General features: G+C 53.1%; 2 protein-coding genes across 5 annotated transcripts; one reads left to right on the top strand and one right to left on the bottom strand.

Annotated features, from left to right (window-relative positions):
* The first annotated feature begins 802 nt into the window (after nt 1–802).
* Nucleotides 803–14,792, top strand: LOC106888026 (acetyl-coenzyme A synthetase 2-like, mitochondrial). 2 transcript variants are annotated; one of them, XM_014941977.1, is made up of 15 exons: nt 803–1,295; nt 2,677–2,773; nt 3,686–3,885; nt 4,340–4,515; nt 5,379–5,531; nt 7,849–7,996; nt 8,397–8,534; nt 8,712–8,804; nt 9,200–9,312; nt 9,805–9,931; nt 10,600–10,727; nt 11,263–11,326; nt 11,657–11,778; nt 11,867–12,128; nt 14,680–14,792. In XM_014941977.1, exons 1-14 carry the CDS (start codon nt 980–982, stop codon nt 12,041–12,043), a joined length of 2,052 nt encoding a protein of 683 aa, XP_014797463.1. In that variant the 5' UTR covers nt 803–979; the 3' UTR covers nt 12,044–12,128; nt 14,680–14,792. The 2 variants fall into 2 exon arrangements, with proteins under 2 accessions (XP_014797463.1, XP_014797464.1); XM_014941978.1 differs by lacking the exon at nt 14,680–14,792 and adding an exon at nt 14,275–14,529.
* On the bottom strand, nt 12,498–27,585 carry ABCD4 (ATP binding cassette subfamily D member 4). 3 transcript variants are annotated; one of them, XM_014941979.1, is made up of 19 exons: nt 27,473–27,585; nt 27,236–27,360; nt 27,002–27,129; nt 26,650–26,789; nt 23,811–23,927; nt 23,395–23,520; nt 22,478–22,528; nt 19,703–19,797; nt 18,606–18,727; nt 17,698–17,789; nt 17,435–17,524; nt 16,995–17,203; nt 16,602–16,693; nt 16,354–16,390; nt 15,390–15,439; nt 15,088–15,140; nt 14,688–14,764; nt 13,398–13,513; nt 12,498–13,232 (listed from the first exon to the last, which is right to left on the bottom strand). In XM_014941979.1, the coding sequence occupies exons 1-19, from the start codon at nt 27,517–27,519 to the stop codon at nt 13,086–13,088; spliced, it is 1,914 nt and encodes a 637-aa protein (XP_014797465.1). In that variant the 5' UTR covers nt 27,520–27,585; the 3' UTR covers nt 12,498–13,085. The 3 variants fall into 3 exon arrangements, with proteins under 3 accessions (XP_014797465.1, XP_014797466.1, XP_014797468.1); XM_014941980.1 differs by having other exon boundaries at nt 16,995–17,200; XM_014941982.1 differs by lacking the exon at nt 27,473–27,585 and having other exon boundaries at nt 27,002–27,124; nt 27,236–27,362.
* Between the last annotated feature and the right edge of the window lie 354 nt (nt 27,586–27,939).

Genomic DNA, 27,939 nt, shown 5'->3' with positions numbered 1-27,939 from the left:
CCTGAAGAAAAGGAAGGCAGAAAACACTGTTTGGAGGGAGAGTCAGCTTAGCTCTGCTACAGTGGGTAGTGGGAGATCTCAGAGTGGGGAGACAGGCTGCAGTGTTTCATTGCAAGCCATCACCTTCTGCTCCACCATGGCCTCATTTAATGCTCCCAGTCCACTCTGTGGTACAGAGTGGTCTGAAGTGTTTGGGAAGAGGCAGAGAGCCCAGCCCAGCTTGCTGGAGGGGACAGCTCTGATAGCTGCCCAGCAGTGAGGTGGCATCAGATGAGATATCCCACTCACAGCTGACAGCTGCAGGGGAAAAGTTTTCATTGGCCCACCAGGGACATCACAGTCTACTGTCTTGCAGGGAATAGGCTTTAATTCTGGGAAAGGAATGATCCCATCACCCAAGGCTAGCACAAGGGGGGACCCTAACTTTCACAGGTGAGCCACTCCAGGCTGCCCTTGTGAGTGGCAGAGGACTTGGAGGCTGCAGTGGGAGCTGTGGGGAGAGAGGGGATGGAGATGAGTGGAGGGAGGAAAGCAGGGGTGAAGCAGAGAAGTCCAGGGACACAGCACAGCCCTGGGTGAGTGGGAGCAGGGTTAGGCTGGTAGAGCCTGGCTTGGGCACCTTCTCCCCGCAGGGATCCCAGGCACCCGCTGAACCTGGCTCCTGTTCAAGAGCAGCTGTCAGGACCCAGATTAGCATGAAGGTTATTTTCAGTCAAATATTTCTACAGCCCACCCCTTTCCCCTCCCCTAAAGGGATTGAATTTCTTTTCCCTGGAGTGCTCTGGGAGAGAGGAGGAGAGGATCGAAGTTGGGGAGAAGGGGCACCCTGGCTCCCTGTGCAGGGGAGCTTTGTGCCCGATCTGCCCAGGGTGGCACAGCCTCAGCTTCCATAGGGGCGCATCTTGCCTGGGCTGGGTGTCCCAAGCGGCCACACAAGCTCCAGGCACCCATCTCCTTGGTGAGAGGCAGGCACCTCGAGATGATGGCCAGGTTGCTGGCCAGGGCTTGCTGCCTTAAAGCTCTTCCTCAGGCTGCCAGATGCTCCCCTGGGTCAGTGGCTGCCCGACCCTGGAGCAACGGGCCCCTCACTGCCTACATGCCTGAAGCCATCGCCTTCCCTGGACCCAACGACCACCAGGGCTTGTACAAGGTGTCGGTGGAGCAGGGAGATGCCTTCTGGGGAGCATTAGGGAGGAGCCGGCTCACCTGGATCACCCCCTTCCACTCTGTCCAGGACTGCGACCTGCGCCAGGGCAGGGTCTCCTGGTTCCTGGGAGGGAAGCTGAATGTGGCAGGTAAGGAAAGGAGAGAGTCAGAGGACATGGGAGCCCACCACGTGCCTCTTTGTGAAGGGCTTCAGCCCTGGGAGCAGATTGGAGGAGCACAGAGTTAAAGGGTTGGAGTGAGGGAGTTCCCTGAAAGTTCTGGTTTGCGCTGCAGTGGCTGTAGTGTAAGGATGTGGCCGGTCCTAAGGGAGAAACCGGGTCTTGCTGGAAGGGCTGCAGCTGGATCGGGATGCACTGGGATCTGGGCTGCTCCGGCTCAGCCTCTGTGGATCCCACAGTGGCTCTGTTCTGCAGGACCACGGGCAACAGCACTGAACCCTGTGCGTTCAGCAGGCAGTGTTGCACCAGGTCACCCCTGCCCAGCAAAGGCAGTGAGTATCTATGGAAAGCAGAATATGGGAACAATGAGTGGTACTGGAAGTCCCTAGAGCCGTGGAAGGCTCTTCTGTGGGCTGGGGCTACTGCCTTAAGGGGGCTACCAGGGGATGACACAGGGGCTGGTGATACCGTGTCGTACTCACTGTGCTGTTGGTTCCAGTGTCCAAATTATGAGACTCAGGAATCTCAGTCTCATGTAGTCCACTTGAGCAGAAGAATGGGAATTATTTGCCTTTGGGATCTGAGATTTTATTCTTCCCCCTTCTGTGTTTGCTTCTTTTTCTCCTGGAAAACTAGAAATGGTCAGGAGAAAAAGGCATTCTGGTATGCAGAGTGGGGCTGCTGCATCATCCCATAATTTCAGAAGCAGGTTTAAGGAAAACACAGAGTGGAACAAGGCTTCTGAGGAAACTGCAGCTGCCAGCAACATGGAAAACTTTTCTCGGAAGAATTACAGCCAAAGCCTCAGCCTACCATGTCCCTGGAAAGCCAGGGGCTGTGCACTCCTGGCCCTGGCTCTCTTCCATCTTGGACAAATGCACCCTGCGGCCTTCCTGCGCAGAGCTTTGTTTTGTCCTACATTTGTTATTTATGACCACCGCCTCCAAAAAACTGCCCTACTCCACCCCAGAGGCAGCTGCAAGGCAGTGCTGGGTGGAGTGATGGCTGAGTTAATGTTTGCCAGGCCCACAGAGGGTATTGGGGATGTGACCTCCAAAAGGAACTTCAGGCAGTGTCTGCTCTGGACTTTGTTAGGTTGCAATTAAGGGGGAAGGTGATAGTGGGGATTGGTAGGTATTGGAGTGGTGAGGAGTGGAATGGGCTTGGGAAGGTGCTTGTGGTCTGCTGGCTGGTATCTACAAAGGTTGTTTCAGTGGATGCACAAGGCTAATGCCTAGAAGACTCACACACAGCCCTGACTCCCTGGAAACAGGGCTGCCGGTGATGCCTTTATGGGAGACAGGAGGCATTGAGGGTTGCTCTGGCAATGAGACTGGGTCGTTTTTTCCAGTGAACTGCCTGGACCGACACGTCCATGCAGCTGCAGACAAAGTGGCTTTAATCTGGGAGAAGGATGAACCAGGAGAGGAGGTGCGGGTCACGTACAGGTCAGTACTTACAACTAAACCATCTGCAAGAGAGGCCATATTCAGAGCTGCACGGGTGTTGGGAAGTCCCATGCTCATCTGCACATCATCAACACTGCTGGGTTTGGCTCTCTGGGGGGACCACCTGTCCAGCCCAGCTAGGTTGGTCTGGGGCCCCCCACCTTCTAGCTCAATTTGTCTGCTATATTGGTCTCCACTGCAGAATCCACTTGAATCCCTCTGCATACAGAATGAGTCCCTCAGTCCTCTCTGGCTCCAGACCTCGTGCAACAAACATGACCATTCACCCCTGCCAACCTCCCTGCATGGAGAGCCCTTCTGTGAAATGAGTCACTGGCAGCCAAGCTGTGGTTTTTGGGAGGGGCAGCTCTCAGGAGAGGCACCATTTTGCTCCACCGCTTTCCTACAGCTGTTGCTCTCATTGGTGGGCACAAGTTCTGGAGGACTTGACCTTCCCAGCTTAAGCAAAGCATGAAGCCCTATTTTCATGGGGGAAGATATCTAACCTTTCTCGCACAGCCTCCAGAACTGCAGGGTACAGCTCAGGAGAAATGTGCAGGTTGTCATTGGAAAGTCAGCTGAGGTGATGCGGGCTTGCTGAGCCACAGGAACTGCCAGTGACCATTGCTGGCCCTATGGCTTGCTCCTCATACTGGCCAGTGAGAGTGTCAGGCTCTGTACAGAGGCCGTTCTGGTTTATTTCTTTTCGATAAATAACAGGCCATGTTAGTGACTGTCTGCTCCTTCCCTTCCCACAGACATTTTACAGCTCTCCCATGGACTTCCAGCGTGGGGGCTTAGGGTGCATAGGGATGTAAGCTGCACCCCTGTGACTCTGAGCCCCCCCATCTCTATGCACGCAGATAAGACCTGCAAGAAAGTCTCTGACTGTGCCATTGCTTCTTTGGGCAGGGAACTGCTGGAGCTGACGTGCCGCCTGGGAAACACCTTGAAACGGCAAGGGGTGAAACGGGGTGACAGGGTGACAATCTACATGCCCCCGTGCCCGCTGGCAGTGGCTAGCATGCTGGCCTGTGCCCGCATCGGGGCTGTGCACGCTGTGGTGTTCGCCGGGTTCAGTGCAGAGTCCTTGGCAGATAGGATCCGAGACGGTAAGAGCCAGTGGGTGACAGGGACGTGCTCAGTGTTTCCCTTTGGGCACAGTGCCGAGCTTGTTGGTTTGGCAGCTGGGGGGCTCAAGGATTGTGCTGATGGCAAAGCTTTTCTGAGTCAGGCTCCCTGGGCTAATTGGAGCGTGTCATGCCATGATGTATGGCCATGGAGGGGGGATTAGCACCCCAGGAAATGGCATGGGCTCCCTAAAGGTCTTTCAGCCCATGGAATGGACCAGTTGTCTCCTTTTCCCTCAAGGGCTGGGGTACAGCATCTCTTCTGAGGGCATGCCAGCAGGCAGGAATGAAACAAAGATGTGAAGCTGCTGGTTTTGTTAAATGGTGGACTCAGTAGGAGACAGAGGGAGAGGTGCATGGTCATGGTAGAGCCAGACTGCTGTGTGCCTGATGGAGGGGAACAGAGCTGCTGATGTGTCTCTTCTGTCTTCTGCAGCCCAGTCGGAGACAGTGATCACCGTGAACCAGGGGCTGAGAGGTGGCAAGGTTATTGAGCTAAAGAAGACAGTGGACCAGGCTGTGAAGCAGTGCCCAGGAGTGAAACGTGTTCTGGTTTCCATGAGGACTGACAGCAAGGTTCCCATGACAGCCCTGGACGTGCCGCTGGAGGAGGTGAGACTGCCTGGCACTACTGCCATTTCCCCTGGGCAATGTGTCCACTCTGGGAGCAGGGATGGAGGGGGGGGAGAGGGTCCTGGCTGGCCATGACAGTTTTGCTGGCATTGACACGATGTGGGGACGTTGTTCTGCAGCAGCAGTGGCAGCTGGAGCTGCACACAAGTTTAGGAGAGTACCAGGAGCCACCAGGAGGGGTAAGTGGTGGCTCTGCCCACAGCACCAGCCCTTTACTCTCAGGAGCTGGCAGTGCAAACCAGGACTCAGCAGAGCAGACTAGGGGCTAGGAACACCCCCAGACACAGGCTGACAGGCTGTGAGTGCAGGCTTGGACTGCCACTGCACTGTCACACACCGCTCTGCTGGCAGGCCTGGCATTCTCTGTGAGCGCTGCTGGCATCCAGCATCCGAGGAAGCAGGCAGTGAGGTTGCTCGTGTGCCTGTTATTCGTGGCACGCAGGGTGGCCAGGCTGCCAGCATGGAGCACTCTTTCTGAAGAGGTGAGCGCTTGCCGTGCGTTTCTGTGAGCTCCTTGGAGCTGCACAGAGATCTCCTCACCTCTTCTCATCCCATCTGCAACCAATTAGTGCTAGAAAGGCTTCCTGGAAGACTTCTGTGCTGGTCAGAGCAGCAGCAGCATAAAAATAGCTGCCTCTTACTCAGCAGGTCTGCTCTGGCTGAGGAGAAGGTTTGCCAGCTCGGCAAGGTGAGAGGGGGACCAGGCTGGTGAGCGAGGGGAGCGGAGGTGCAGAGGATGATATGGGGGTGCAGGGGCATGAGGGAGAGGTGTACAGGCAGTGTAAGGACAACACAGGGAAGCCTGTGAGACCCGGAGTCAACTGCTGTGCTCTCTCCCACAGGAGATGGTGAAGGAGGATGTGTGCTGTGAGCCTGCTGCCATGGACAGTGAAGACATGTTGTTCCTCCTCTACACATCAGGCAGTACCGGCAAACCCAAGGGTCTGGTTCATTCCCAAGCTGGTTACTTGCTGTTTGCTGCTCTCACGCACAAGGTAATAGATCCCACCCACAGACCACCCATGACCCAGCAGTTCATAGCCAGTGAAGGGAATAAATGTGCTGCCTTGTTGCACCATGAGCACATCTTTATCCAGAGCAAGGTCTCTGGAAAGCCCTCCTTTAGCATCAGCCCAGAGGAGCACACCTGCAAATAGGTGGCAGGGAAGAGCCGTACATCTCCAGAGCAGGGCCTCCTAAACACATACTCCTCTGAGCTACCTCCTTGGCTTTTTCAGCTTTTAAGGGTAATTTTTATATTACTGGGTGAGAAGAAAGAATAAAACCTTTGGCTTCCTTTCCCCAAGTATAACTACACCCACTCAGGTAGGAGATGGAAGGTAGTACTTCTGGGATGACCCCATTTGAGGATATCTGTAAAAGCTGGTGGGTGTCTTCAAGACAAAGGGTCTACATCTGAAGAGTGTGGGTCATCTTTGGGAAGAAGAAAGCCTTTAACCCCTAGCATGCCCAAAGCAAATTCTAACAGAGCTGGACAAAAGGGCACTGAGCACAGCATGGAAAAGCACTTGGCTGCAGGAATTTTTTTGCAAGGGACATTTCCTAAGACATTATATGTAGTCCTCTTGAAGAGGGAGTTCCTCTCCAAACAGCCCCTTATCTTTGGGTCTGTAGCTCCCTGTGTATGACTGAAGTTCCAGCAGTGCCTCAGACCATACACCCTACAAGATAGCAATCTCAGGGCTGGCTGGGTCCTCTCTGTCAGCTGTGAATGCTGGAGGCCAGACCTTATGGGGTGTGCAGTGGGGAGGTGTGGAAACCCTTGGTTTTCCTGTGATCTAAGCTGCCTGTAAAACTGTGCCCAGCTTGATACATGACCCTCTTGAGATCATCCGAGCTGGTCTGTGAGAGCCAGGGCTGCCATCCCAGAATGGCAATGCAGGGAGTGAGCAGCACGTGGCCATGTTAGCACCCAGGAGCACTGGAAACCGTGACACAGGGCTGGCACACTCAGATCTCCCAGTTGGATGGGGCAGACTGCTGCCACCATAATTCACTGCTCCCTTTAAAAAGAGACAGAGCAAGCAGGGGAAGCTTCCATTGTGAGCACCCTGGAGCGCCTAATGTCCTGGAGTCCCCAGCTGGCAGCCTGCAGGCAGGGAGCTGCAGGAAGAGATGGGGGAAATGTCTGAAACAGCAGATGCCAGAGCAGAAGGCAAGAAGTGATGGGCTAGTGGGAGACCAGCCCCTGGGGAGCTTTCCTGGTGCCAAGGAAAGGAAATGAAGGAGAGTGCTTGAGGAAGCTGGACATGTTACTAACAGTCTGATGGTGCTCAGTTCTGCCCTGCACAGGGCAGGCATCGTTCCCTCATATTCCAGCCTTGCAGCCAAGGGTCTCCTGAGAAAGACATGGGGCAGTGGGAAGAAGAGCTTGTTCTGCTTTCTTCTGTCTGCCTGCAGACACAGGGCTGTGCTCCTCCAGCTGAGGTGGAGAGGTGCCAACTCCTGCAGCTCTGGAGAAAGGCACCTCACGGTCCCCCTGCTTGCAGCCTCAGTGCTCCTATGCTGGGCTTCTTGCTGAGCTCAGGGTTTTCCCGAGTGTTTACTGTGCCTCTAGAGCCCAGCAGTGCCTGGGGGTGGTTCGTGGGGTCCTCCACCACATGGCTCTTGCCTACAACGCCCCTCCTTCCATGTCCTCATGTAGGTGTGGAGGGACCATCCTCACCTTGAAAGTTCTCCCCATTTTGATGCTACAGGATACTTAGATCAGCCTTCTCTAGACACAGCAGAAGGAAGGAAAGGCTGTAACTCTCTCCTTTGGAAAAGCAAATTTGGCTGTGTGTTTTGTGGTGAAAGGCTGTAACTCTCTCCTTTGGAAAAGCGAATTTGGCTGTGTGTTTTGTGGTTTGTTTTTTTTTTTTTTGGGGTTTTTTTTGGTGTGTTTTTTTTTTTTTCCAAAGTGTCTCTTTCCTCCTGCACCTTCTTTTTTTTTTTTTGGGTTTTTTTTGGTGTGTTTTTTTTTTTTCCAAAGTGTCTCTTTCCTCCTGCACCTTCATAAAGTGCCTGGTGATTTGATTTTATTTTATTTTGTTTTATTTTATTTTATTTTGTTTTATTGTTTCATTTTATTTTATTGTTTATTTTATTGTTTTATTTTAATTCTTTTTTCTTTTTCCTGATAATGTTTTAAAAAACTCTCTGCTGGAAGGTGGTGTCCCTGCAGGGGTAGCAGGAAGAGAGGAGGATGCAATAACGTTGGGGCTGAGAGAGGGTACACTGCTCCCGGTGGCCCCCCTTGCTGGGAGGGCAGGCCCAGGCTGTACCCCTCACTGCCTCTCCTCTCTTGCGCAGTATGTGTTTGACTATCAGGACAGGGATGTCTTCGGCTGCGTGGCAGACATCGGCTGGATCACAGGGCACACCTACGTGGTCTACGGTCCCCTCTGCAACGGAGGCACCACAGTCCTTTTTGAGAGCACTCCCGTCCATCCTAATCCTGGTGAGTGAGAAGGTGCCCCAGGGGAGCAGGGACATGCCACAGCCACCCTGCGAGACCCCTAGCAGGCAGGGAGCTGGCAGCTTGATGCCAGGATGCTTGCAGCAGATGGCAGACCATGCCCAGCAGCAAGGGGAAGTCTTTCCCTCTGGTTAGGAAGCCACTGCTGCTTCTCCAGGGGTAAAGCTGTGTCTCCCTGTCCCTCCCTGCAGCAGAGAGTTAAGTGATGTGGAGGAAAAGGGGCTGCTGCTGCTCCTGGACTGCTTTAGTCCTTCTCAGAGTGGGGTTAACTTGGCTGAGGGTCCACACATTGCTAGAGAGCTCTTGCTCTCACCTCCTCTCCCTCTAGGTCTCGGGCTGGGAGGACCTGTGTGGATAGTTACTGGCCCTATTTCCATTCCAGGCCGCTACTGGGAAACAGTGGAGAGGTTAAAAATTAACCAGTTCTATGGAGCACCCACTGCCATCCGCCTGCTCCTGAGATACGGTGATGAATGGGTGAAGAAATATGACCGCTCTTCTCTCAAAGTGCTTGGCTCAGGTAACTGCTGGTGGTGTGAGCTTTGCTGGATGCAAACCCTTGGGCATCCAGTTGTGCCTTCTCCTATGAATGCCAAGAGAAGCAACGAGTGGAAAAGGGGGAGACTGTGCCATTTGGGGGTGGCTCGCAACCGGGCCCTGGGAAACTGTCTCTTTGACCTGATCTTTCTGCTTGCAGTGGGGGAACCCATCAACAAGGAGGCATGGGAGTGGTACTTCCGTGTGGTTGGTGAGACACGGTGCCCAGTTGTGGACACGTGGTGGCAAACTGGTGAGATTTGTACAAACCCTTGTTCAAGCTTCTGCCCTCCCAGGCTTTAGGAATGACCTGCTGCTTTGTTGGCCAAGCTGGAACACTTGTTAGTGACACTCTGTGTGAGCAATGCTGTAAGGGGATAAACACCAAAACACTAAAGAAAGAAATGGCGTTAAAGCTAACCCAGAGAAACACAGGGGAGTTGACAGTAGGGAGCAGATCTCTGGTGAACTAAATGAGCAGGATCATCCTTCTGCAAAGAGCCTTCCCCAGCTCTGGCAAACCCAGCCCCAGCTTGTGGTCCATCAGGGCACAGTGAGGGCCAGGGCAAAGGCTACTGGCCAAGCAGTGCTGCCTGGCTTTCTGCCTGTCCCTGACTTTGATGAGCATTACAGTTTCTTTTGCTTCAGAAACAGGAGGCATCTGTATCTCGCCCCGTCCTTCTAATCCTGGAGCTGAAATCCTTCCAGGCATGGCTATGAGACCCTTTTTTGGGATCAGCCCCTCCCTCATGGATGACAAGGTACATTTAAAACCTGCAGCCCAGGCACTGGCTCAGCCCACTTTCCCCCAGGTGCTTGCAGCCTGTACCTGCTGACAGGAGTGGAGATCTGTAAGCGTGTCTTTCCTGCTCACCTCTGCTAGATGGCAACCTTCTGTACTGAAAAGGGACTAACAGTGAAGCTGTTCTTCCAACTAGTGCAGAAGCTGAGTTGTTTTCTAGCTTTCTCTGTCCTGACAAGACAGGCTGTGCTTGGGCTCCCTGGCACAGGTTTTTCTAAGCTGAGGTAGCTGGGCAGGGACAGCCAGCCTCGCTGGAGGGACCCTGCGTCCCATCATGGTAGGCAGCCGGTTGCAGACATCTGCTGGGAGAGACTGAGCCTGTCCCATTAAGAGTTGAGGGCACAGGACTCTCCTCTCTGCCTTCTCTGACATTTCCATCACATGGCTAGTGATGTCAGCTTTGGTTACTAGTACTGTCAGCTATGGTTACTAAAATGTAACTATTTTACAGGGAAACGTCCTTCTGGAAAACAACATTTCTGGAGCCCTTTGCATCTCACAAGCCTGGCCAGGTATGGCACGAACCATTTACAACGACCACAAGAGATTTCTGGAAACCTATCTGACTCCTTATCCAGGTAAGGAAAACGCATGGCAGGTCACTGCAGAGGTGTTTGGTTGGATATGCCTGCGGGTTTTCTGCATGGGGGCAGGACTCAGAAGAGCTGGTACTACTGCTTCATTCTTCCACAGGCTCTCCACAGTGTTTAGGCCCTTTATCTCCTCATGCCCAATACCTCAGCACTGCCCTGGGAATGTGTCCCTCTCACCCACCTTTCCCATTGCATCACGTGCAGGTTTAGGGCAGTGGATTTGTCCTGCCTTCAGTCCCCTCGAGCAGAGAGGCCTCTCAGTGCATGTCTTGCAAACCCTGTCAGCTTCTGTCACTCATCCAGAGGCAATAAGCAAGCCCAAGTGTGTGTGTCTTGACGTGAAGCAAAGGGGAGGAGCAGCAGGACCACAGGCACCTGCGCTGGAGCAGTGCTCTAGGCTTGTGGCAATGAGGCAGGCTGGCCATTAGCCAGCACACTGCAGAATGAGGGAAGGAGCTTGATGATGGAGCAGGTACCAGCAGAAGCAGAAGACTAACAAGGAAGGTAGGAACCTTCATGCTGAGCAGTTGAGGAAGGAGCAGAGTACACAAGCCCTGGGACAAGAGAGAAAAGAAGGGGGCAGGAGCGCAGCTGGTGAGCAGCTCACACACTTATTGTAACAAGTGACCTCGACATGGTTCTGGCCACTGCAGGGTTCTTCTTCACTGGGGATGGTGTGTATCGCACCACTGAGGGCTACTACCAGCTGACAGGACGGCTAGATGACATCATTAACATCAGCGGGCACCGGCTGGGCACTGCAGAAGTGGAGGATGTTGTGGTAAGAGGTGGAAGTGGGAGGTAAAGCCACCTGAGGTGGCAGGAAAGGCACACTAGTGGTGCTCAGGGAAGCCTCTTTGCAATACTCTAAACCGTGCTGCTGCTGTAGCAGCAGGAACAGTGTTGGACCCACAGCCTGCCTGTGGGAACAGCTTTCCACCCTCTCCTCTCCCTTCTCACTCCCTGCAGCAAAGCCTGATAAGAGTCATGCTTGTAAGTGGGTGAATCCTAAAGCAGCAGCCAGGCATGCTGAGGGGCATCCATGGGCCAGTAAAGACTGTGGGACCTGGTGGAGCAACCTGGAGGCACACAAAAGGGTCTAGAAGGTGCAAGCCTATAGCAGCCAGGGGGAAGACTTGGGTTTGCAGACAGACCTGCTGAGGGAAGAGGGAAAAAGGGCAGAGGCCACATGAGGCCCTTCCTTACCTCTCCACATTACCATGGACTGTAGCAGCCAAGCCAGGCCAGGGCAGCTCCCAGGTGGCAGCCAGCCTGCCAAAAGCACCGAGCCAAACCCCAGCCCTCTTCTCTTCCAGAATCACCACGTAGCAGTGGCAGAGTCTGCTGTCATCGGCTACCCACATGAGATCAAGGGAGAAGGTAAGATGCCTGCTTTCCTGTCCCTGAAATGTCTCTCCTGGGGCTCTTGTGCTGCAGTGGGAAGTGGCATTATCACACCAGCCCCTGGTAGCAACACTCTGCCAACATGTTAGTGGGTATCTCAGCACAACCATCACAACCCACACGTGAGACCAGCTGGACATTGCATTAGGCACCAGCAGCACCATGGCCAAAAGCACTTACAGCTCAGGCTATAGAGCATCCCCTGGGGCTACCAGCAGAGAGGGACCTCTCCCAGCACTAGGTCCAGGCAGGCTCTCAGGAGCACACTGTGCAGGGTGCTCAGTAACCCTCTGGTCCTCCTGGCAGGAGCCTATGTGTTTGTTGTGCTGAAGAAGGACAGTGGCTACACGCAGGAGACTCTTACTGCTGAGCTACGGGAGCTGATCTCAAAGAAGATCGCTAAGTATGCAGCTCCAGAGTATGTTCAGGTAACATGTGCAGGCCAGTTCAACACCCACCCTGGCAGCTTGGACAACCCCTTTCCTTCAGCCTTAGCTCTGCTCCTTCCTGTCACAGGTCACACAGAGGCTGCCCAAGACACGCTCGGGGAAGATTATTCGTCGGGTCCTAAGGAAAATTGTGGAGGACAAGGCCAGTGAGCTTGGGGACCTAACGACCCTGGACGACCATGAAGCTGTGCAGCAGATCATAGAAGAACGCAAGCGCCTGGTGGAGGGGCAGAAGAGCTGCTAGCTTGGTTCTGCCACCAGCCACCTCCTGCTCCTCTACTGCAGAACTGGGGTCACGTCCAGAAACGTCACTAAGCAACTGGTGGCCAGTAAGTGCTCAGAGACCACTGCACTGCAGTCTTAGAGTGACTCCTCTGCAACACAGACCCTCAAATCCTGTTTCCACACACCTGTGGGAGGCAAGGGAGAGAACATGACTCACATAGGCAGGACAGGAAGGGGAGGCCCTAAAAACAGAGGGCCGCAAGCCCTCTTTGGGCTTCCTTGTGCTTTGCAGTAGCTGTGGAGGTAGCAGCAGAGCAGGATGCCCAGCCCTGGATAGGTACGTTACTCCTACCCCTGCTCTGCTCTTCAGCAATAGTCTAGTCTGGGACCACTGCCAATATACAGGCATCTCCTCCAAAGCAAACCCCAGAAGGAACAGATGCAGCAGCCTGGTTAACAAATACTGACTCTTCTCCATAAACATCGTTGGAAAACAGGATGCAGATTTTAATACAAAAATGTTGATCTGAAAGGTCCCTTCCAAGCTAGACAATTCCATGTTCCTTTGACCTGTAAACCTGTGTCATAAGGAGAGCAGAGACGTGCCCCTCCTCTGTGTCAGTGTTTTCCTCCCCTTACAGTGCATCCTTTGGCTCCTGCTAGAGAGCACAACCCTCAACAGAGCCACAGGTACAGAAGACTGTTCTGCAGAGCCGTGTATCAAAGAGACAGAGGTCTCAGTGAGGCACAGAGGGCAGAACAGGAGGCTGTATCCGAGCCTCACACCACTGCATCCTGGACAAGTGGAGGTTCCTCTGGCCATTGCTTCTACAAGCCCCATGAGGCAGCATCTGCTCTTCGGGCATTCTGGCAGCTCAGCCCTTTCCCCCATGAGAGGCAGGGAAGCAGGAGAAGGGGGCTGGGAGAAGGATGGCATAGATGTGTCTGCTCCCAGCAGAACCCCACAGACTTGGCTCTGTGTCCATCAGCAAAATCCAGAACTGCTCTTGCACTGGATGAATCCCTTGTTGTCAGCTGCTGGCTTGGCAGCTCCATGTCTGCTATTCAGAGCTCTCCCACGAGTGCGCAGGTTCTGTGGCTGGCCAGACAAGGGCATGTTTCTCACCATCCTTCCCTGGCTTTATCTTGTCACAGCGAGTGAGCTCCCATCTTCCCTCCCCATGAAGTTTCAAAATCCAGTTGTGGAACTGCAATTTAATAACACAACGACTGAGGGATATCTCTACAAGGGCATGTCCTCCCACAGTGAGGCTCTCCAGCCTCACTCACTCCCTTCTGCTCGCCAGGGACCCTCTCTACATCTCCTGTCTTGCCACCACCAGGGATGTGTGGAGCGCTGTCTCCCATCTTACCTTTTCCAGGCTGGCTCTGTGTCCCACGCTGATCAGTGTCATGCCCAGCTGAAGGCACACCCGGTACATTTCATGCTCCACCTCTTCTGTCAAGGCACTTGTGGCTTCATCTAGCACTGAGAGAAAAGTTTTAAGTCCCACAAATCCTCTCCCAACTAGTCATCTCCCCCCAGACAAAGGAGCAGCAACTGCCCAGAACATTTCACATATTAACCAGATTTTATCAAAAGTATCTGCAGAAGGCAAGTGAGGAGAAGCCTAAGGACTCTCATTTTCCTCTGGAACAGCTGGTGTCAGTCAATTGGAAAAGCTGCCCTTTCCCACAAGCCCTCAAATCCACCCAAACAGCAGCATTCACCTCATTCCTCTGCCTCAACAGCCGCCAGCCACTGCCTCATCCCCTCTGTTGTGAAAGCCAAGACATGACCCTCTCAAGGCAGGCTGTGTGCCAGGGTGCTGGGCTGCACAGCTGCCTGTGCACCCCTCCAGCCCAGACCCCACCTGGAGCACCCAGGGCAGCCTGAGGCACCTTCCTGTCAGCCAAGGGTAAATACTACGGATCTGCAGCAGATAAATTCAATTTCATTTACACCATCGTTACAGCTTTTAGTTTGCAATCCACAGGTTCCTTCTGCCCAGACAGCACCGAGCTGTGCCACAAGCTTCAGGGAAAGAGAGATATTTACCCGTGGCTACATGCTACTGACACTGGCTCTGTTCAGGAACACCCACCCTGGCCCTCATGACAAGTCCTCCAACAGCTCCCCCAGCAGTCACTAGCGATCTAAGGCAAAGCAATTAGCCCCATATGCTAATGGAAGCTGCTTCTGTGACCTTTCAGGAATGTTTCTCCTTGTTTTCTCTTGCTGCATTACAGCTGAATTTCCCACATTGCTTCCACAACCCTACAGAGGTTCACAAGCTTCAGATACAGCAGCTGACCCTAGGCTCCCTAGCATGCATGCTTCTTTACGTGATGACTGGTGAGCATGCTGAGAGGGGGCTTCTTCAGGTGCCATCGGACATGGACCAAGACCATTAATCACTAGTTCCCTAAGAAAAGAATGTATTATATGCAGCCTCTTGATTTACCACCCTCCACACAGATAATGGAATACTTTCACACTGAATTCCTCTGCATGCTATGCTGCTAAAATAACAGCCAAGATGAAGCATATTCCTAGCAAAGAAGAGATTTCATGATCTGTCTCTGTACCAGCTTCTTTTTACACCAAAGGCCCTGCCTATTCTTTCTTTTTTTCTCCCCTTTTTTCTTTCACAGTCACTCACCTGCATATTTTGGCTGGAGGTAGAAGAGCCGTGCAAACGAGAGCCTCTGCATCTCCCCTGGGGACAGGATGTCATACCTGCAGTGGGGTCGAGATTAAAAATCACCCTCAACAAAAAGAGCTTGTTTGCTGAAGAGCTTATGGTTGCTGATATCAGAGACCCCAGCAACTGTCCCTATGTGTCCCCCGTACCCCCCTCCACGCTGGGACTGGCTTTGCACACCTGGGCACAGACAGCTGCCTGCAGAGCAGCATGGCTGGTGCTTGTTGGCATTGATGCTTGGGGCATGAAGGCTGTGTCCCTGTACGCTGCCCACCTCCCACAGGACACAGTGTTCATCAGTCCAGCGGCAATGTGTGTGTGCTTAGAAGTGTTTGCTGCAGATGGTGAGCTCCCTTACCAGTTCCAGTCCACCTGCTCGTCCAGTCCTCCAGCCCTCTCCAGCAAATCAGTCTGCAGAGAGCACAGCAGACTTGTGAACGCAGCCCCCAGCCCTGAGCAGAACCACCCGCTTCCTGCTACTCTCTTTTCCCGATTGAGCTGTAGCTGCTCTGGATCCCTCCTCCTCTGCCTGTCCCAGCTGCAGACAATGTCCCTGCATGTGTCCAGCACATGGTCACACTGTGCTGCCACACAACCTCATCCCTTCTTCCCTTGCTGGCAGTACCAGGAAAGAAGGCATCAGTACCACGGGGGACTCACCAGCCCAGCCAGCTCCAGGAATCGCACAATTCTCTCGTCATCCACAGACCCTAGGGGAGAAAGCAATAGAACATAAGCAGAGGCAATGTGTGTGCAAGGAGGAGTCGGTGGGGCAGGAGGGAAGGTTTGGAGGATCTCCTGGGGGTCGGTGTAGATGACTTGACCATTTAACTACATCAAGCCCTGAGCTTTGGCATAGAGAGCTCCCAAAGACTGACTTTCCTTAAAAATGTTAACCATGCTTGTGAGCAGTGTGCCAGGAGGCAGCTGGGCTCTGCAGATACACCTGGGACTTGGCTCAGTTCATGGTCACAGCCAGACACAGCCAGAACACAAGGATTGAGGCTTCTCTTGCCAAGGCCCTTGCCCACCAACTGCTCTCTCATGGCTGCCTGTCCACTGCAGGTGGTGGAGTCATGGGAGCAGGACTCAGGTAACGGGCAGCAAAATGATTTTATGTGGGATGGGGAAAACATCTGGGTGAACCAGCTGTGGAGCAGAAGATACACTTGAGCTGGTACAGTCAGCAGCTGTGCATCTGCCGTGGACCTCTCTGAAGCTGCTGAAGAGCCACAACAGTAGCTGATGGATGGCTGCAGTTACTCTCTGCAAGGCTGTGACTCCCAAGTGTTTGAAAGCAGCACCTAACACTGCTTCACTCAGACAGAAACTTAAACCTGGACATCTGCAAGCTGCAGGGGACCACGTGTGATCTGGCTTAGGAAGAGGGCAGGGGAGAGAAAGGATCCATGTAGCCCAATCTCGACTGCATGCAAGGCCCTGGGACACAGAGCTGACCTCAACTTACACTGAGGTAAATCTTCCAGGGAAAAGCAGAGAAAAACAAAAGTGAAATGGACGATGTCTCCTGATGGGGCAAGTAGGGGAGAAACTGCACTGGGGTAGGGGGACACAGAGCTGACACCACAGGGTTGGCTAATTGCTCTAATGAATTTCCACATACCTGAAACTGGATAGATCTCCTTCAGGGGATAGATCACCTGTTTAACAGACCAAAAGAAGCCATGTCAGAGGGAGCTGGGCACAGTCTGTCAGAGGTGCAACAGTGGTGGCATGAATTCAGGCATGAGGGAAGGAGCAGCCACAGACATCCTCCCTCTTGCAGGCCTTTCTGCAGCACACAGGTTGGCAGGGCATGACCACAGCCGGGAGCAGAGCTGTGGCCAGAGCAGAGGCAGCCCCTGGGCTCACCTGCTCACGCAGGCTTCCATCGGTGAAGAAGGGCCTCTGCGGCAGGAACACCACTCCCCGGGGGCCAAAGCAGGTCAGCATCTTGATGCTCCCTGCACAGAGACACGCTCATGCCAAGCCTGCAGCGCCAGCCAGCAACTCCCCACCGCCCCCTGGGCAGTCCTGCCCCATGAAGTAGCCAACAAATCCCAGAAAAGGTATATTTGTCACACAGAGCGAAGCAATGAGAGCCAGAACAGAGTATGTGACAGAGATGGGTGGCTCCAATGCATCAGTGACAGGCTCACCAACACAAGGTGGCACTGGTCTCACAACTCCACACCACTCCTGACTTCCAAACTCAGGGTAGCCGTGATTAAGAAAGAGAAGGCTGCGGCAAGCAGCAGTCCTTACCCCGCGTGCTCTCCCAGAGCCCCCCAAGGACCCTCAGGAGAGATGTCTTCCCTGTGCCAGTGTTCCCCACAATCATCACACTGTTTCCTTGTGAGATCCTGAGGTTCAAGTCTTTGATGAGTAGCTTGCCAGAGGATGGCACCGAGAGTGTCACTCGCTCCAGAAGGAAAGCTGTGTCCTTTGGCACTGGGTCCTCTCTAGAATGGCTGCTGGGCCACCACAAAGACAAAAGAGGAGAGATCTGGGGTAAGCGTTCACACTGAGACTGTGACAGCAGCCCTGCCCCATGTGCCCCAGGAATGACAAATCACTGTGAGCACTGCCTGCTCCAGTCAACTGCATGCAACAGGCTGTGACACCAAGGGCCACCTCCATCCCGTGACAGCCCCACACTCTGGGACATAAGCTGCAAGCCAGCCAGTTGCTGAGAGGAGACTCACCCGTCCAAATCCCAGCTGGCTTTGGCTTCTGAGTAGTTATCATTTTTTTTCCTGCCAAGGCTCAGCAAGGTCTCCTGCAGTTCACCAATCCTAGATAAACAAGAGGTCGCATGAATGCCAGGGACAATGCCAGCAGCCTCCTCACAATAGCCAAACTTGTCTGTGCTTGGCTGTCTTGCTCGCAAGCAATTGTTTCTTATTTATTTAGCACAGACCTGGGCAGAATCTTGTCCTGCACTTCCCTTTCCTGTGGAGAAGCTCACCTGTGCGTGTAGCCAGCTACATCGGTCACGGTGCTGGAGAGATCTATGAGCTGGCTGAAGCAGCCGATGAGGTAGATGGAAACAAAGGCATTCTGGGGAGAAATCATGTCAGAGCAAGGATCAGCGCTGGGGCACTGTCCCTTCCTCACGGCTCCAAGAAGCAACGAGTCCAGACATTTGGCCACGTCAGCAGTCCCAGCAAGACTGAAGGAGAAGTCACCCAGGGCAGCAGAAGTGAAGGAGATGATGACCATATTTGGATGGGCTTTCCTGCTCTGGACCGCATTTTTTGCCAGGACACATCTCCTACCACCCAGGGATGGTGTTTGCAGAGTGCCTGCCAGCCAGCCCAAGGCCCAACACACTTACTCTAAGTCGTGCAGATCCGTGGCACCAGCCCTGCCCCAGCACCATACATGGCTCAGATCAGGGCGTCTCAGCCTGCAGTGCCCATTTAGTTATTTTTAGCTCTGCATTCTCTATTCACAAGCCAGTTTTGTGTATCTGGGAACAGGTCAAGTGAGGAAGGTGAAAGCAAGCCAGCTCAGCCTCACAGGTGGCCAGGGTCACCACAGGCAGCAGTCCAGGGCATAACCTGGACTTGCGGCATTGCGTGGACCCAATCTTCACCCACACTGCTAAAGCCAAAAGCTTTCTGACCTCCCTTTTTGTTTTAGATACAGAGGTCTGAGCTAGGAAACACTGACATAGATGTGTCCTTGACAGCTCTCACCCCCAGGTTAATCATACACCAGCTGGCTCCAAGCCCCACAGCTAGGGACAGTCTAACTTGAAGGTCAATTGCTGCAGGTTATCCAGCCCCAATGCCACCAGCCCAACACAAAACCTCCATCTTCAGTGACCGCCCACCCTCCACAATGTGGTCTGGGAGATCACCCTTAGCTCACCTTGCTGACGAGGGCGCTGAGCTCTGTCGGACTCAGGTCACCATAGACCCCAGAAAAGATGGGAATAGCAATGACCACGTAGCTCAGGATGCTGCCCAGGTAGTCAAAGGTGTTGATCCCAACTGGGCAGAAGCACATTGAGAGAAGACAGTGAGTTAGGGTGGGAACCTCTGTCCCAGCCAGGCTCAAGTGCAGCCCATGAACCTGGTCAGAGGAAGACCTTGCCTCAGCCCTTCATGGTGTGCCAGAGCAGAAGAACCCATTTCACAGGACAGCGCAAGCACCAGGGTGAAATCCATTTGCCAAGCAAAAAGCACTCTGGGGCATGGCCCTGAACAGAGAAACGTCATTCAGACACACAGCTCAGGAACCACCATGGGGCAAAAACCACTTTACCTACTTATTTCTACTCTTAAAGGGCCTGGTTGACTCACAAGAAACAGGAGGGAGGGCAAAAAGGAAGCTCTGGAGCAAGATGGTTGGCTGTGAAGCCTATCTTGGAGCCCAGAATGGGCAGAAAGACTTTTGACCCCAAACTCCCACAGAGACACCTGGAATCAGGGCTATCACTCCCTTATGTTGCTCAGAAGCTCACTAGGCTGATGTGATGAGGAAAAGCTGTCTTGGTCGTGGTCATTTAGTGCTCAAATCTGGACCCAGTGACAATGGGATAGGGGAGATTTTCAGGGAACAACTATGCTCAAGGGATAGCCTCTATGGGAAAGAAGTTTCCACAGCTCCCAATCAAATATACTGTGTCTTCTCCTTCTCGAAAGCTCAAGCCCTTTGCCCTCTTCCTGGCCATTGAACACCTGCCCCACAGAAAGCACAGATCTTCCTTTTGGGGCTTGTGTTCTCTGACTCTGACCTAGATGGGTCCTCCACAACCCTGACATCTACGAGGCTTTTTCACAACAGGATTCCCTTTTAGGACTGCAGAAGGCATCCTCTGGTCACCCTCCAGGCTTTCATGCACCAGCAAGGGGTGGGAGAGGAAAAAACAGCACTGCTGCTCTAGCAGTAAGGTTCTCAAGCCCGTGGGCAACTGCAACGGAGCTACCACATGCCCCATTTCACCCCCCAAACTCCCTACTCACTGTATAGCCACAGCTCCTTGCCTATCAGCTCCCTCTGGGTCTGCAGCAGCCTCTGCAGCCTCCGGTCCGTGCGCATGTGCTCCACTCGCCCAGCCCTGTAAAATAAGATTGCAACATGCCACAGATATCCTGGGAGCACCACACTGAGGACAAAGCATGGGCTTGAGGACTGAAACTCGAAAAGGGTCTGGCACCTGAGACTCCAAGCAACAAGCTCTTTGTTGAGCAGGAACTGAACAGCCAAGAGTGCCTTCCTGAAGAGCTTCACCAAGAAACTCTGGCTGGAACAAGCAGCCCTGCATATGCCTCCTAGAGCCCGTGGATGCTGCTGTTGCATACAGGAGAGGAGGCAAGGGCAGACACTGTCAGCAAGGCCCCAGCCTGGAGCAACGCTCAGCCGAGGTCACACACGCTTTCCAAGCAGAGCCCGGTTTGAAAAAAGGGATGGCACCGCTACACAGCTGGAGCCAGGTCAGAGAGGGCAGAGGTGAGGTGACAGCAAGCCAACACCACCTGCATGGCCAGCAGCCCCACTCTGCCTCTTCCCATTCCCCACCACAGAGAGTGGGACACGGACAAGCCCTGAGCAGTGCAGCCCATAGCATGGGTGAGCCCAGCCCCACAGCCCCCCCTTTCCCAGGGGTATCTCCACAGCCATCAGGGGGTCGCCCACCACCTGAGCTAGCAGTGATGCTCCCACAGCCAGGCTGAGCCAGCAGCAAGGAGGCACATCTTGGCTTTAAACCACCACTTTCAGCAAGCGTGGCAGTTCCTTCTGCTCCTTCGCAAGGGCTGGGCTGCCCTCAGGTGGCAAAACACAGAGAGAGCTTCACGTCTCGCTCCAGACTCCCACGTGCTGCCGCAGCTATTGCCCCTGCCACCCAGCACACGCGTGTGCCCAGCACACACTCGCGCTCCCACCATGGTCCACACCACAGGGGGGAGTCACTAGGGCCCCAGCAGATAGGGCTGGGAGCTGCACAAAAAATACGAATTAAGATTTTTGAATCAATCAGTTCTAAAGATTCTCAGTTCTTAGAAAAACTCTCAAAAATGCCTCCAGTTAGAATTCAGTTTGTCATTACTGCTCTACAACCCATCTCAGGTAATTATTGAGCTACAATCTTTGCTGCTGACCATTTGAAAAGGACAAAGCCTTGCACACAAGGAATTAAGGCAAGGAAGACACTGGAGACCAGAGACATTTCTTTTGCAGATGAGGAGAGATTGATGTATAGGTTTCAGCTTTTCCTCCCATCCAGTTCACTTTTAAAGCATGTTTGCCAAAGGCTTAGAAGCCAAAGAAGTAAAAAGGTGACAGTGCTCAGGTTTTGTTTCTTGGTTTACCAAAACAATAGTTAGGCAGGTGCAAGAGGACAAGATCTAAGAGCTTCTACAAGCTAGAGAAGTCTGGCAATCAAAAGCAGCCACTCACTACATGCTCCTCCTCTTGCAGGATTCTAGGAATGCAACCTTTTAAAAAATTCCATTATTTTTAATTAAGATTCATACCATGAAATTGCCTGGTTTTGTACAATTAAATTAAATTCTAGTTTCCCACCAAGTAAAGCTTTTCCATTAATGAACTGTATTGAAGTAAGACACACTGTTTTCTGGAATAATAACTCATTTTCCATTTTCTACTTAGCAATAAAACAAAACACTTCAAAATTGCACGGAAAAGTACTGCAGCTTAAATAAGGGCACGTAGTTAGATTATCTCCTCCATTAAGAAATATTATCATCAACCAATAAGAATCAACCAGTCCACAAAGAAATAAGTCAAACTTGCCAATGCAAACCAGAATTGATTTCAGTTATTTAAATCAAAGTTTTGTGTCTGTCAATATAAATCTTTATGAAATCGGTGATTTTTAATCAAATCACTTTGGGGACAGCACCACAGCACTTGAAATGCTCAGTCACTACAGCATGAAGGAGCCAAATACAGATCACAGGCAGGGAAGACCAGAGACAGGACAGCTGCTGCTTGCTTAAATTCCTGGAAGAAGTGTGGTTTCACAACGCACAGGGCAAAGGCAGACACGTGACAAGAGAGAAGCAACGACCTCCTGCCACCGACCAGGCACCCCAACACAAGTCACAGTAAAATTGTGGCCCTTTTCCTGGGTTATAGCCATTTCTGTGAAATACTTTAAAGGCTTCAAGCATCAGCTCAACCAACTAAGCGGGGAGGTGCTGCTATGCTCCTGACTGTGTGTTCAGCTCTGGAGTAAATGGCACTGAACAAATTCAGAGAGTAGCAGTATGGTGTTAGCAGGGTCAGGGCACAGACCAACCTAGAGGAGCAAGCAGAGGTAAGGAGGCCAGGCAACGGCTAGCACACCCACAGAAGACACGCAGGTTATAGCAGCAGTAGGATGGGGCCAGAAACAACCTGTAACAAGCCCCCAGGGGAACATCCTGACAAGATGTAATGAGACCTCGAGCAATCTTCCAGGTAAGGACCTGGCAAAACATCAGCAACGGGCTCTAAGCCAGCACCGAATCTGTATCAGGCCTCTGGGGTTGTTAGAAGGGAGGCAGAGAAAAAATAGTTGTCTCCATCTGCTGCAGAATATTTCTGCAGAAGATGTGCAGAATGCAAAGGAGAATGGAGTGTCAGGGCTGTATGGCACTGCAGCAGGATGGAGGGGACAGAAAGCTCTGGCTGCAGCAAAAGGACTTGGACTCCTCTGGAATATGTGAACACAACCAGGATGCCCTGAACTGGGAGGATCCTTATGAGGACATAAAGAAATGAAGGCTACTAACCTGTAGAAAGCAGCTGGTTCCGCATTGACACGAATCTGCATGTGTTTGAATCTGGACAACCAAAAAAAAAAAAACAAACAACATCATCAGGATTGTGCACAAATGCCCAGTGAACTATGTAGCCAACATCCTTGCTACAGGAAACTTTCTTGCATCTGTCAGAGCACTGATCTGAGGCATCTCTTGACAGAAATACTCAACAGGCTCAAAAGGGCACCAGAGATCAAGGCTTAGCACAAGGTCTAAGCTGGCCACATTCTGGGCCACCTCAGTGGCATATTTGTTTGGTATCCTGCTCTCTCTGCACATCATCTCAGTCCTTGGGCCTTCTGTTTGCTAGCCCAGCTTCTCCACCATACAGAATCACCACAACCAACTGCCCTGGTCTGTGCCACACCAGCTTCTGCTGCTGTCCCTGAATGCCCTGAGCCCCAGGGAAAGCTGCAAAGCCCTGCCACACACCCAGCCAACCCTGCAGGGGCAGGGGAGGAGAGGAGTTCCAGAGCATACAGAAAGACTGTGCTGTTTTGGGCACTTCATGAAGGTGACGGTGAAGCAGAAACCTGATTTCTGTCAGTAGATGTAGTTCACTGGCCTTGCACCTGCACCCACGGAAGTTTCATGTGCAGTTTTCTTCTACACATGCAATGGCCTACCAGAGGCACCAGCAATGACCAGACAAGCAGCCTAGAGACTGAACCAAGGACACTGCCTGACACGACACAGAGCAGTGAAAGGGGTGGTGGGTGCTCAGCACGCAGACTTTGGAGCAGCACCACACAGGTAGGTTTCTCTGAGCATGGAGAAAGTCACAGACAAACGAAGTAGCTGCCTACATAGCACTGAATGGGGACAAAAATGCAGCTTTCACAGGAGCTGCCAAGAGACAGTGAAAACGCTGCTCTGCTGGGACTCACCTGAAATCTCCCTCCAGTTTTTCCTGCTGCACAAGTTTAGACACAATTGGGCTCATCAATACCTTGTTCACGATCGTCCCAATGATGAAATATCCAAAGATGCTCACTGGGCCTAGCCAGCCTGTGCTACAGAGGAGGAGAAAGAGAGGTCAGCTAATAATCCAAGCCAAAGGACATCCCAGCACCCTTGGGCTTAAGCAGTCAGAACCCTCAACTGTGACCTCTCTTGGCTTTCACAGAGGTTTGGGGGCCAGCACTACACACTCCAGCACTGCCAAGGCAGAATTCCCTTTGGAATGCAGAGACCACTCACCCACATGTACAAGCATCCACCGAGGGAGCTGTAACATGGGTGCCAGGCTCCAAAAACAAGTATAGGAAAGAGGCATGAAAGCAGGGCCGGGATGGGTCTTTACCTGTGGAAGCACTGGTACGTGTAGTAGGCCAGCGTGAAGGGCGAGATGACGATCTTGCTGGCCATGGAGCTGAGCTGCCTGCAGAACCTCTCCACATCCTGGCTGATACGCTGGTCCCTGCTCAACACAAAGAGCCATTGACACTGTTAAAGCCCAGAGGCAAAAACCAGTACTAACTCCCTAACAGGGCATAAGCCAGGCTGTTTCACTGCCTGAACTTCAGACAGGGCGCAGGGGAACAGCCCTGCCTGGGAGGGACCTGCAGCTGTGACTCCTGTTTCCCCACAAGAGAAAATTTCCATGGCCCAGCAGAAGCTCAAGTCCCATCCATCTCATTGCTGAGCAGGAGTTGCATTTGGGGTAACTAGAAAGGATTTCAGCATATTTACTCCCTTGGCACCTCATCTGTTCAGCACACAAGGATGAGGGCTTCAGTCTGATGTGTTAAGCCCAGGTGGAAAGGCCATGACTGTGAATGCTGGAGTCCAGAATGAAAAGCAAAGCTGGACTCCGGCTTAGCCACCAGGGCAGATATAACCAGAAGGGCATTCATCTCTCAACTCTTTTTCAGCCTTGGAACAGCAATGGCTGTAATTTCAGGGCAGGTCTCACCCTGGCTGACCCTACAGTCATCATTTTCTCCTTCTCCTCAGACTGTAATTGTTCCCATAAAATTATAATTTAAGTTATGCTATAGACTGATGGCAGGATATTGCTTTTTACGAGCTATTAAGCAACACGTAATGATAACACATAAACATCAACTCAGATGCCCTGCTAGGAACTGCAAGTGTTTGTATGCCACTCAGAACGCACTCTTCATTCCTTCCAGATGGATGACACCACGCATCTAACACTCAGTTTGGTTTGCACTGCATAATGGGAGGTCACTTCATCACTCTAGTTCACTCCAAGTGCCTGGTGCAGGGGAAAAATTCCTTACCGAGTAATCGCAAGATATAGAGATTTTTTGTAGTGGCACCAAAAAAGATACTTAACAATAAGATTGGATGTTTGAGCAGAGGCAAGGTGGTAATGAAAAATACTCCATATCAATCCCACACATTTGGTCTGCTAAGGTCAGGAGAGCTGGCTCTATCGCTGCGGAGCAGAACGACCCAGTTATCTCATGCATTTCACTGCACAATGTGAACACATTCCCTAGTTAAAAATAAACCTGAGCAGGACAGTCATGTGGTGAGGGGCCTCTGTTCTCCCCTTCCCTGCTCCCCCCCCAGCCCCTTCCCAAAGGAAAAGACAGGCAGGACCTTGTGGCCACGGCCAATGTGGTACACTGCCAGGGAAGCGCTGCATGCCTTGGTGACAGGCATGGCTTTTTAACCTCTCCTTGAAACTCCATACCATTACAAAGCACTATGAGAAATAAGCAAGTTAAGGAGGTTGGAAGTAACCTCGACAGCAGCTGGAAAGTGCATCAGCATCACGAAGCTGTGATTTCACATCTGGCAGTAAGGGTGTCTGACCCAAGCTAAGCCCTCTCCTTCTTGCTGCTCCCCCTGTGCACAGCCGGCTCCTCTGACTCGGGCTCTCTCCTAGCACTGGATCTGCAGAAGCAGCCAGAGAACAGGCCTCGCTGAAAAACAATACAGACAAAACCCAAACCACCTGAGACACCCAGCACTATTTCACTGTGCAGCCACACAGACCGTGATGCTGTGCAATGAAGGGGCAAGGACAGGGAGCCAGGAGCACTGGGCAGGAGAAGCACAGATGCTGCTTCAATTCCTTGAGGTCGCCGCTATCAGCAACAGTTAGGAGTCTCTGCAAGGCAGCCATTTCTCACGGGGACCTTGGGCTTGGTCTCCTCTGGTATCATCAACATGGGAGATGGCACCAGTGCAGCAACTAGGCCAGGGGTGCCCTCTCCAGGGTCTCAAAACAACTGTATAAAGCCACACAACTTGGAAAAAGTTAAGCCCTGGTTTCTACTTTTTCAGCAAGTATTTAATAATTACATTTTTAAACCCTGAAGGGGAAAACCAAAAAGCTTCTACCTCTCATATGATGTCTAATGTAGGTTCTTTAACTCTTCACAGTGCGTAATTAGGACAGCAGTTTCCTGTGTGCAAGGACAGGTCAGTGTCACCAGGCAGTTGTGAGGAAGGGAGGCATTTGACCTTCGCTGCACAGCCTGCCTAGGTCAGAAACTCTGCATGAAGCTGGACACTGCACGAAGCAAACTGGCAGGGGATCTCAGGGCGGGCTGAAATAAGCAAGGAGGGACTGAATGTTCCTCCTTCTCTCATATTTCAAGTCACCCCTGACATTTCCTTCCTAGGAAGAGGAAAGGGGAAATGCATCCCTCATACAGTGCAAAGCAAAGCCCCTCCTGGATGTGGCTCCCATGGGTTATCAAGACCACTAAAAACCCAACTAAACAAAACTGTGTTCAGCTGGAGACTCTGGTGGCAGAAGTTCAAACAGAACAGGGAGCATTCTAAAGTGCTGGCTGTGTGAAGGCAGGGAGAGGCAGCGCGCTCTGACTCCAGCCAGGCCCTTTGCAACATCACACTAAGTGTCAAGGGTTGAGATTGCCAACAGCATGTTTTTTAGCAGCACTAGATCCCTGTTCTGCCAGGCCTCCATCTTCCTTGTGACAGAAACATCCTACCCTTAAAACCATCATGACGCGCAGTCATGGATGATCCCAGCAACAGGTACCACCTCCCACTCAGGGCAGATGAGGGTATTTGTGCCTGAATGGCAAAAGCTTCTAGGGCTCAAGCCCCTACCCAGAGACATAGGGAAGTCAGGAAAAGGCATGAAGCAGCCCAGGAGAAGCCAAGCAAGAGGTTGAGAGAAGCTGGAGGCAGCCTACGGGTTATCGATGTCCTCGCGCAGCACGTGCAGGCTGTAGTAGACCTGGCCCTGGAAGTAGCAGCCGTGGAGGTATTCGGTGAGGGATTTTCTCCAGCTCACGTACATCATGTTACAGATAAACTGGTCGAAGCTTTTTAGCTGGAACGAAGGCAAGGAGAGAGACAGGAAGAGATGCGTGAGAAAGGGCATTTCCCAAAACAAAATCAAAACTAACAGTTTGTACCAGCGATCTGTCCTACACCCAGCAAGGGCAGACACAGATCCTTTGTCACCAGGGTCATGCCAGGAGCCATGGGCAGCCTTCCCCCCGCCCCGTCTCCCAAAACACAGGATCCTGTGCCCTGTCTTACCGTGGAGTTCACTACGATGAGAGTCAGGGCCACGGCCGTCAGCGTTTTGAACCCGGCGAAGTCCTTGTTTCCCAGGACCTCATAGTACTGGCTGGGGATGACGCCCACCTGGTAGATAACCAGCTGCTCTGGAGGAAAGAGGCGAGCAGGGAGGGAAATGAAGGCGGGTGGTGACCCGGCAAGGGGGGAGCAGAGGAGGGGTGCAGCCCCCCGTGCCCCCCACCCCAGGCTCACCCAGCAAGGCCACGCAGAGCAGCGTCAGGAACATGAGGACGCCCGAGGAAGGCCAGCCGGGGAAGAGCACGGCCTGCAGCCGCAGGAAGCGCCGCAGGAACAGCCCGTCCAGCCGGGGCCCGGGCCTGCAACACAGAAAGACGAGGGTCCCGGCGGTGAGATCTCGGGGGTGCCCACCCCCCCCCCCTCCGCCCCGCCGAGAGGCACCCCCGAGCCCGCCCCTCAAGTCGCCCTCACCGGCCGCCGGCCCCACCGCCCCCCGCACCGACGCTGCCTCTCGCCATCAGCTCACGGCTGGACCTCGCCCGGGGGACGTCCCGCCCCGCCGGTCGCTACGACATGAATATTCATCAACCTCTCCTCGCCGGGCATCGGCCCCTCGCCGCTTGCCCGTCCGTCCGCCGCCACCGCCGCCGCCCAGCGCTTCCGGGTGCGGCGTCTCCACAGAGACCCCGCCCGCCGCGGGGCACAGCGCCCCCTGGCGGCGCCGGGAGGGTGTTGGGGGGCAGCGGCCGGCGGCGCCCGGCCCCGCCGTCTCCCCACGGCCCCACGGGGGTATTCCCGCGTCCCTTCCTCGCCTCCCCACGGCCCCGCGGGGGGATTCCCGCGTCCCTTCCTCGCCTCCTCACGGCCTGTCTGCCTACACAGCCCGCCCGCTGGCTGAGCTGACCCGGCCCGGCGGCTGCAGCCTGGCAGGGCCATGG

Source organism: Calidris pugnax, unplaced genomic scaffold, assembly GCF_001431845.1.
Source record: "Calidris pugnax isolate Ruff unplaced genomic scaffold, ASM143184v1 scaffold56, whole genome shotgun sequence".
Lineage (NCBI taxonomy): Eukaryota > Metazoa > Chordata > Aves > Charadriiformes > Scolopacidae > Calidris > Calidris pugnax.
This window is presented reverse-complemented; position numbering and strand designations above follow the sequence as displayed.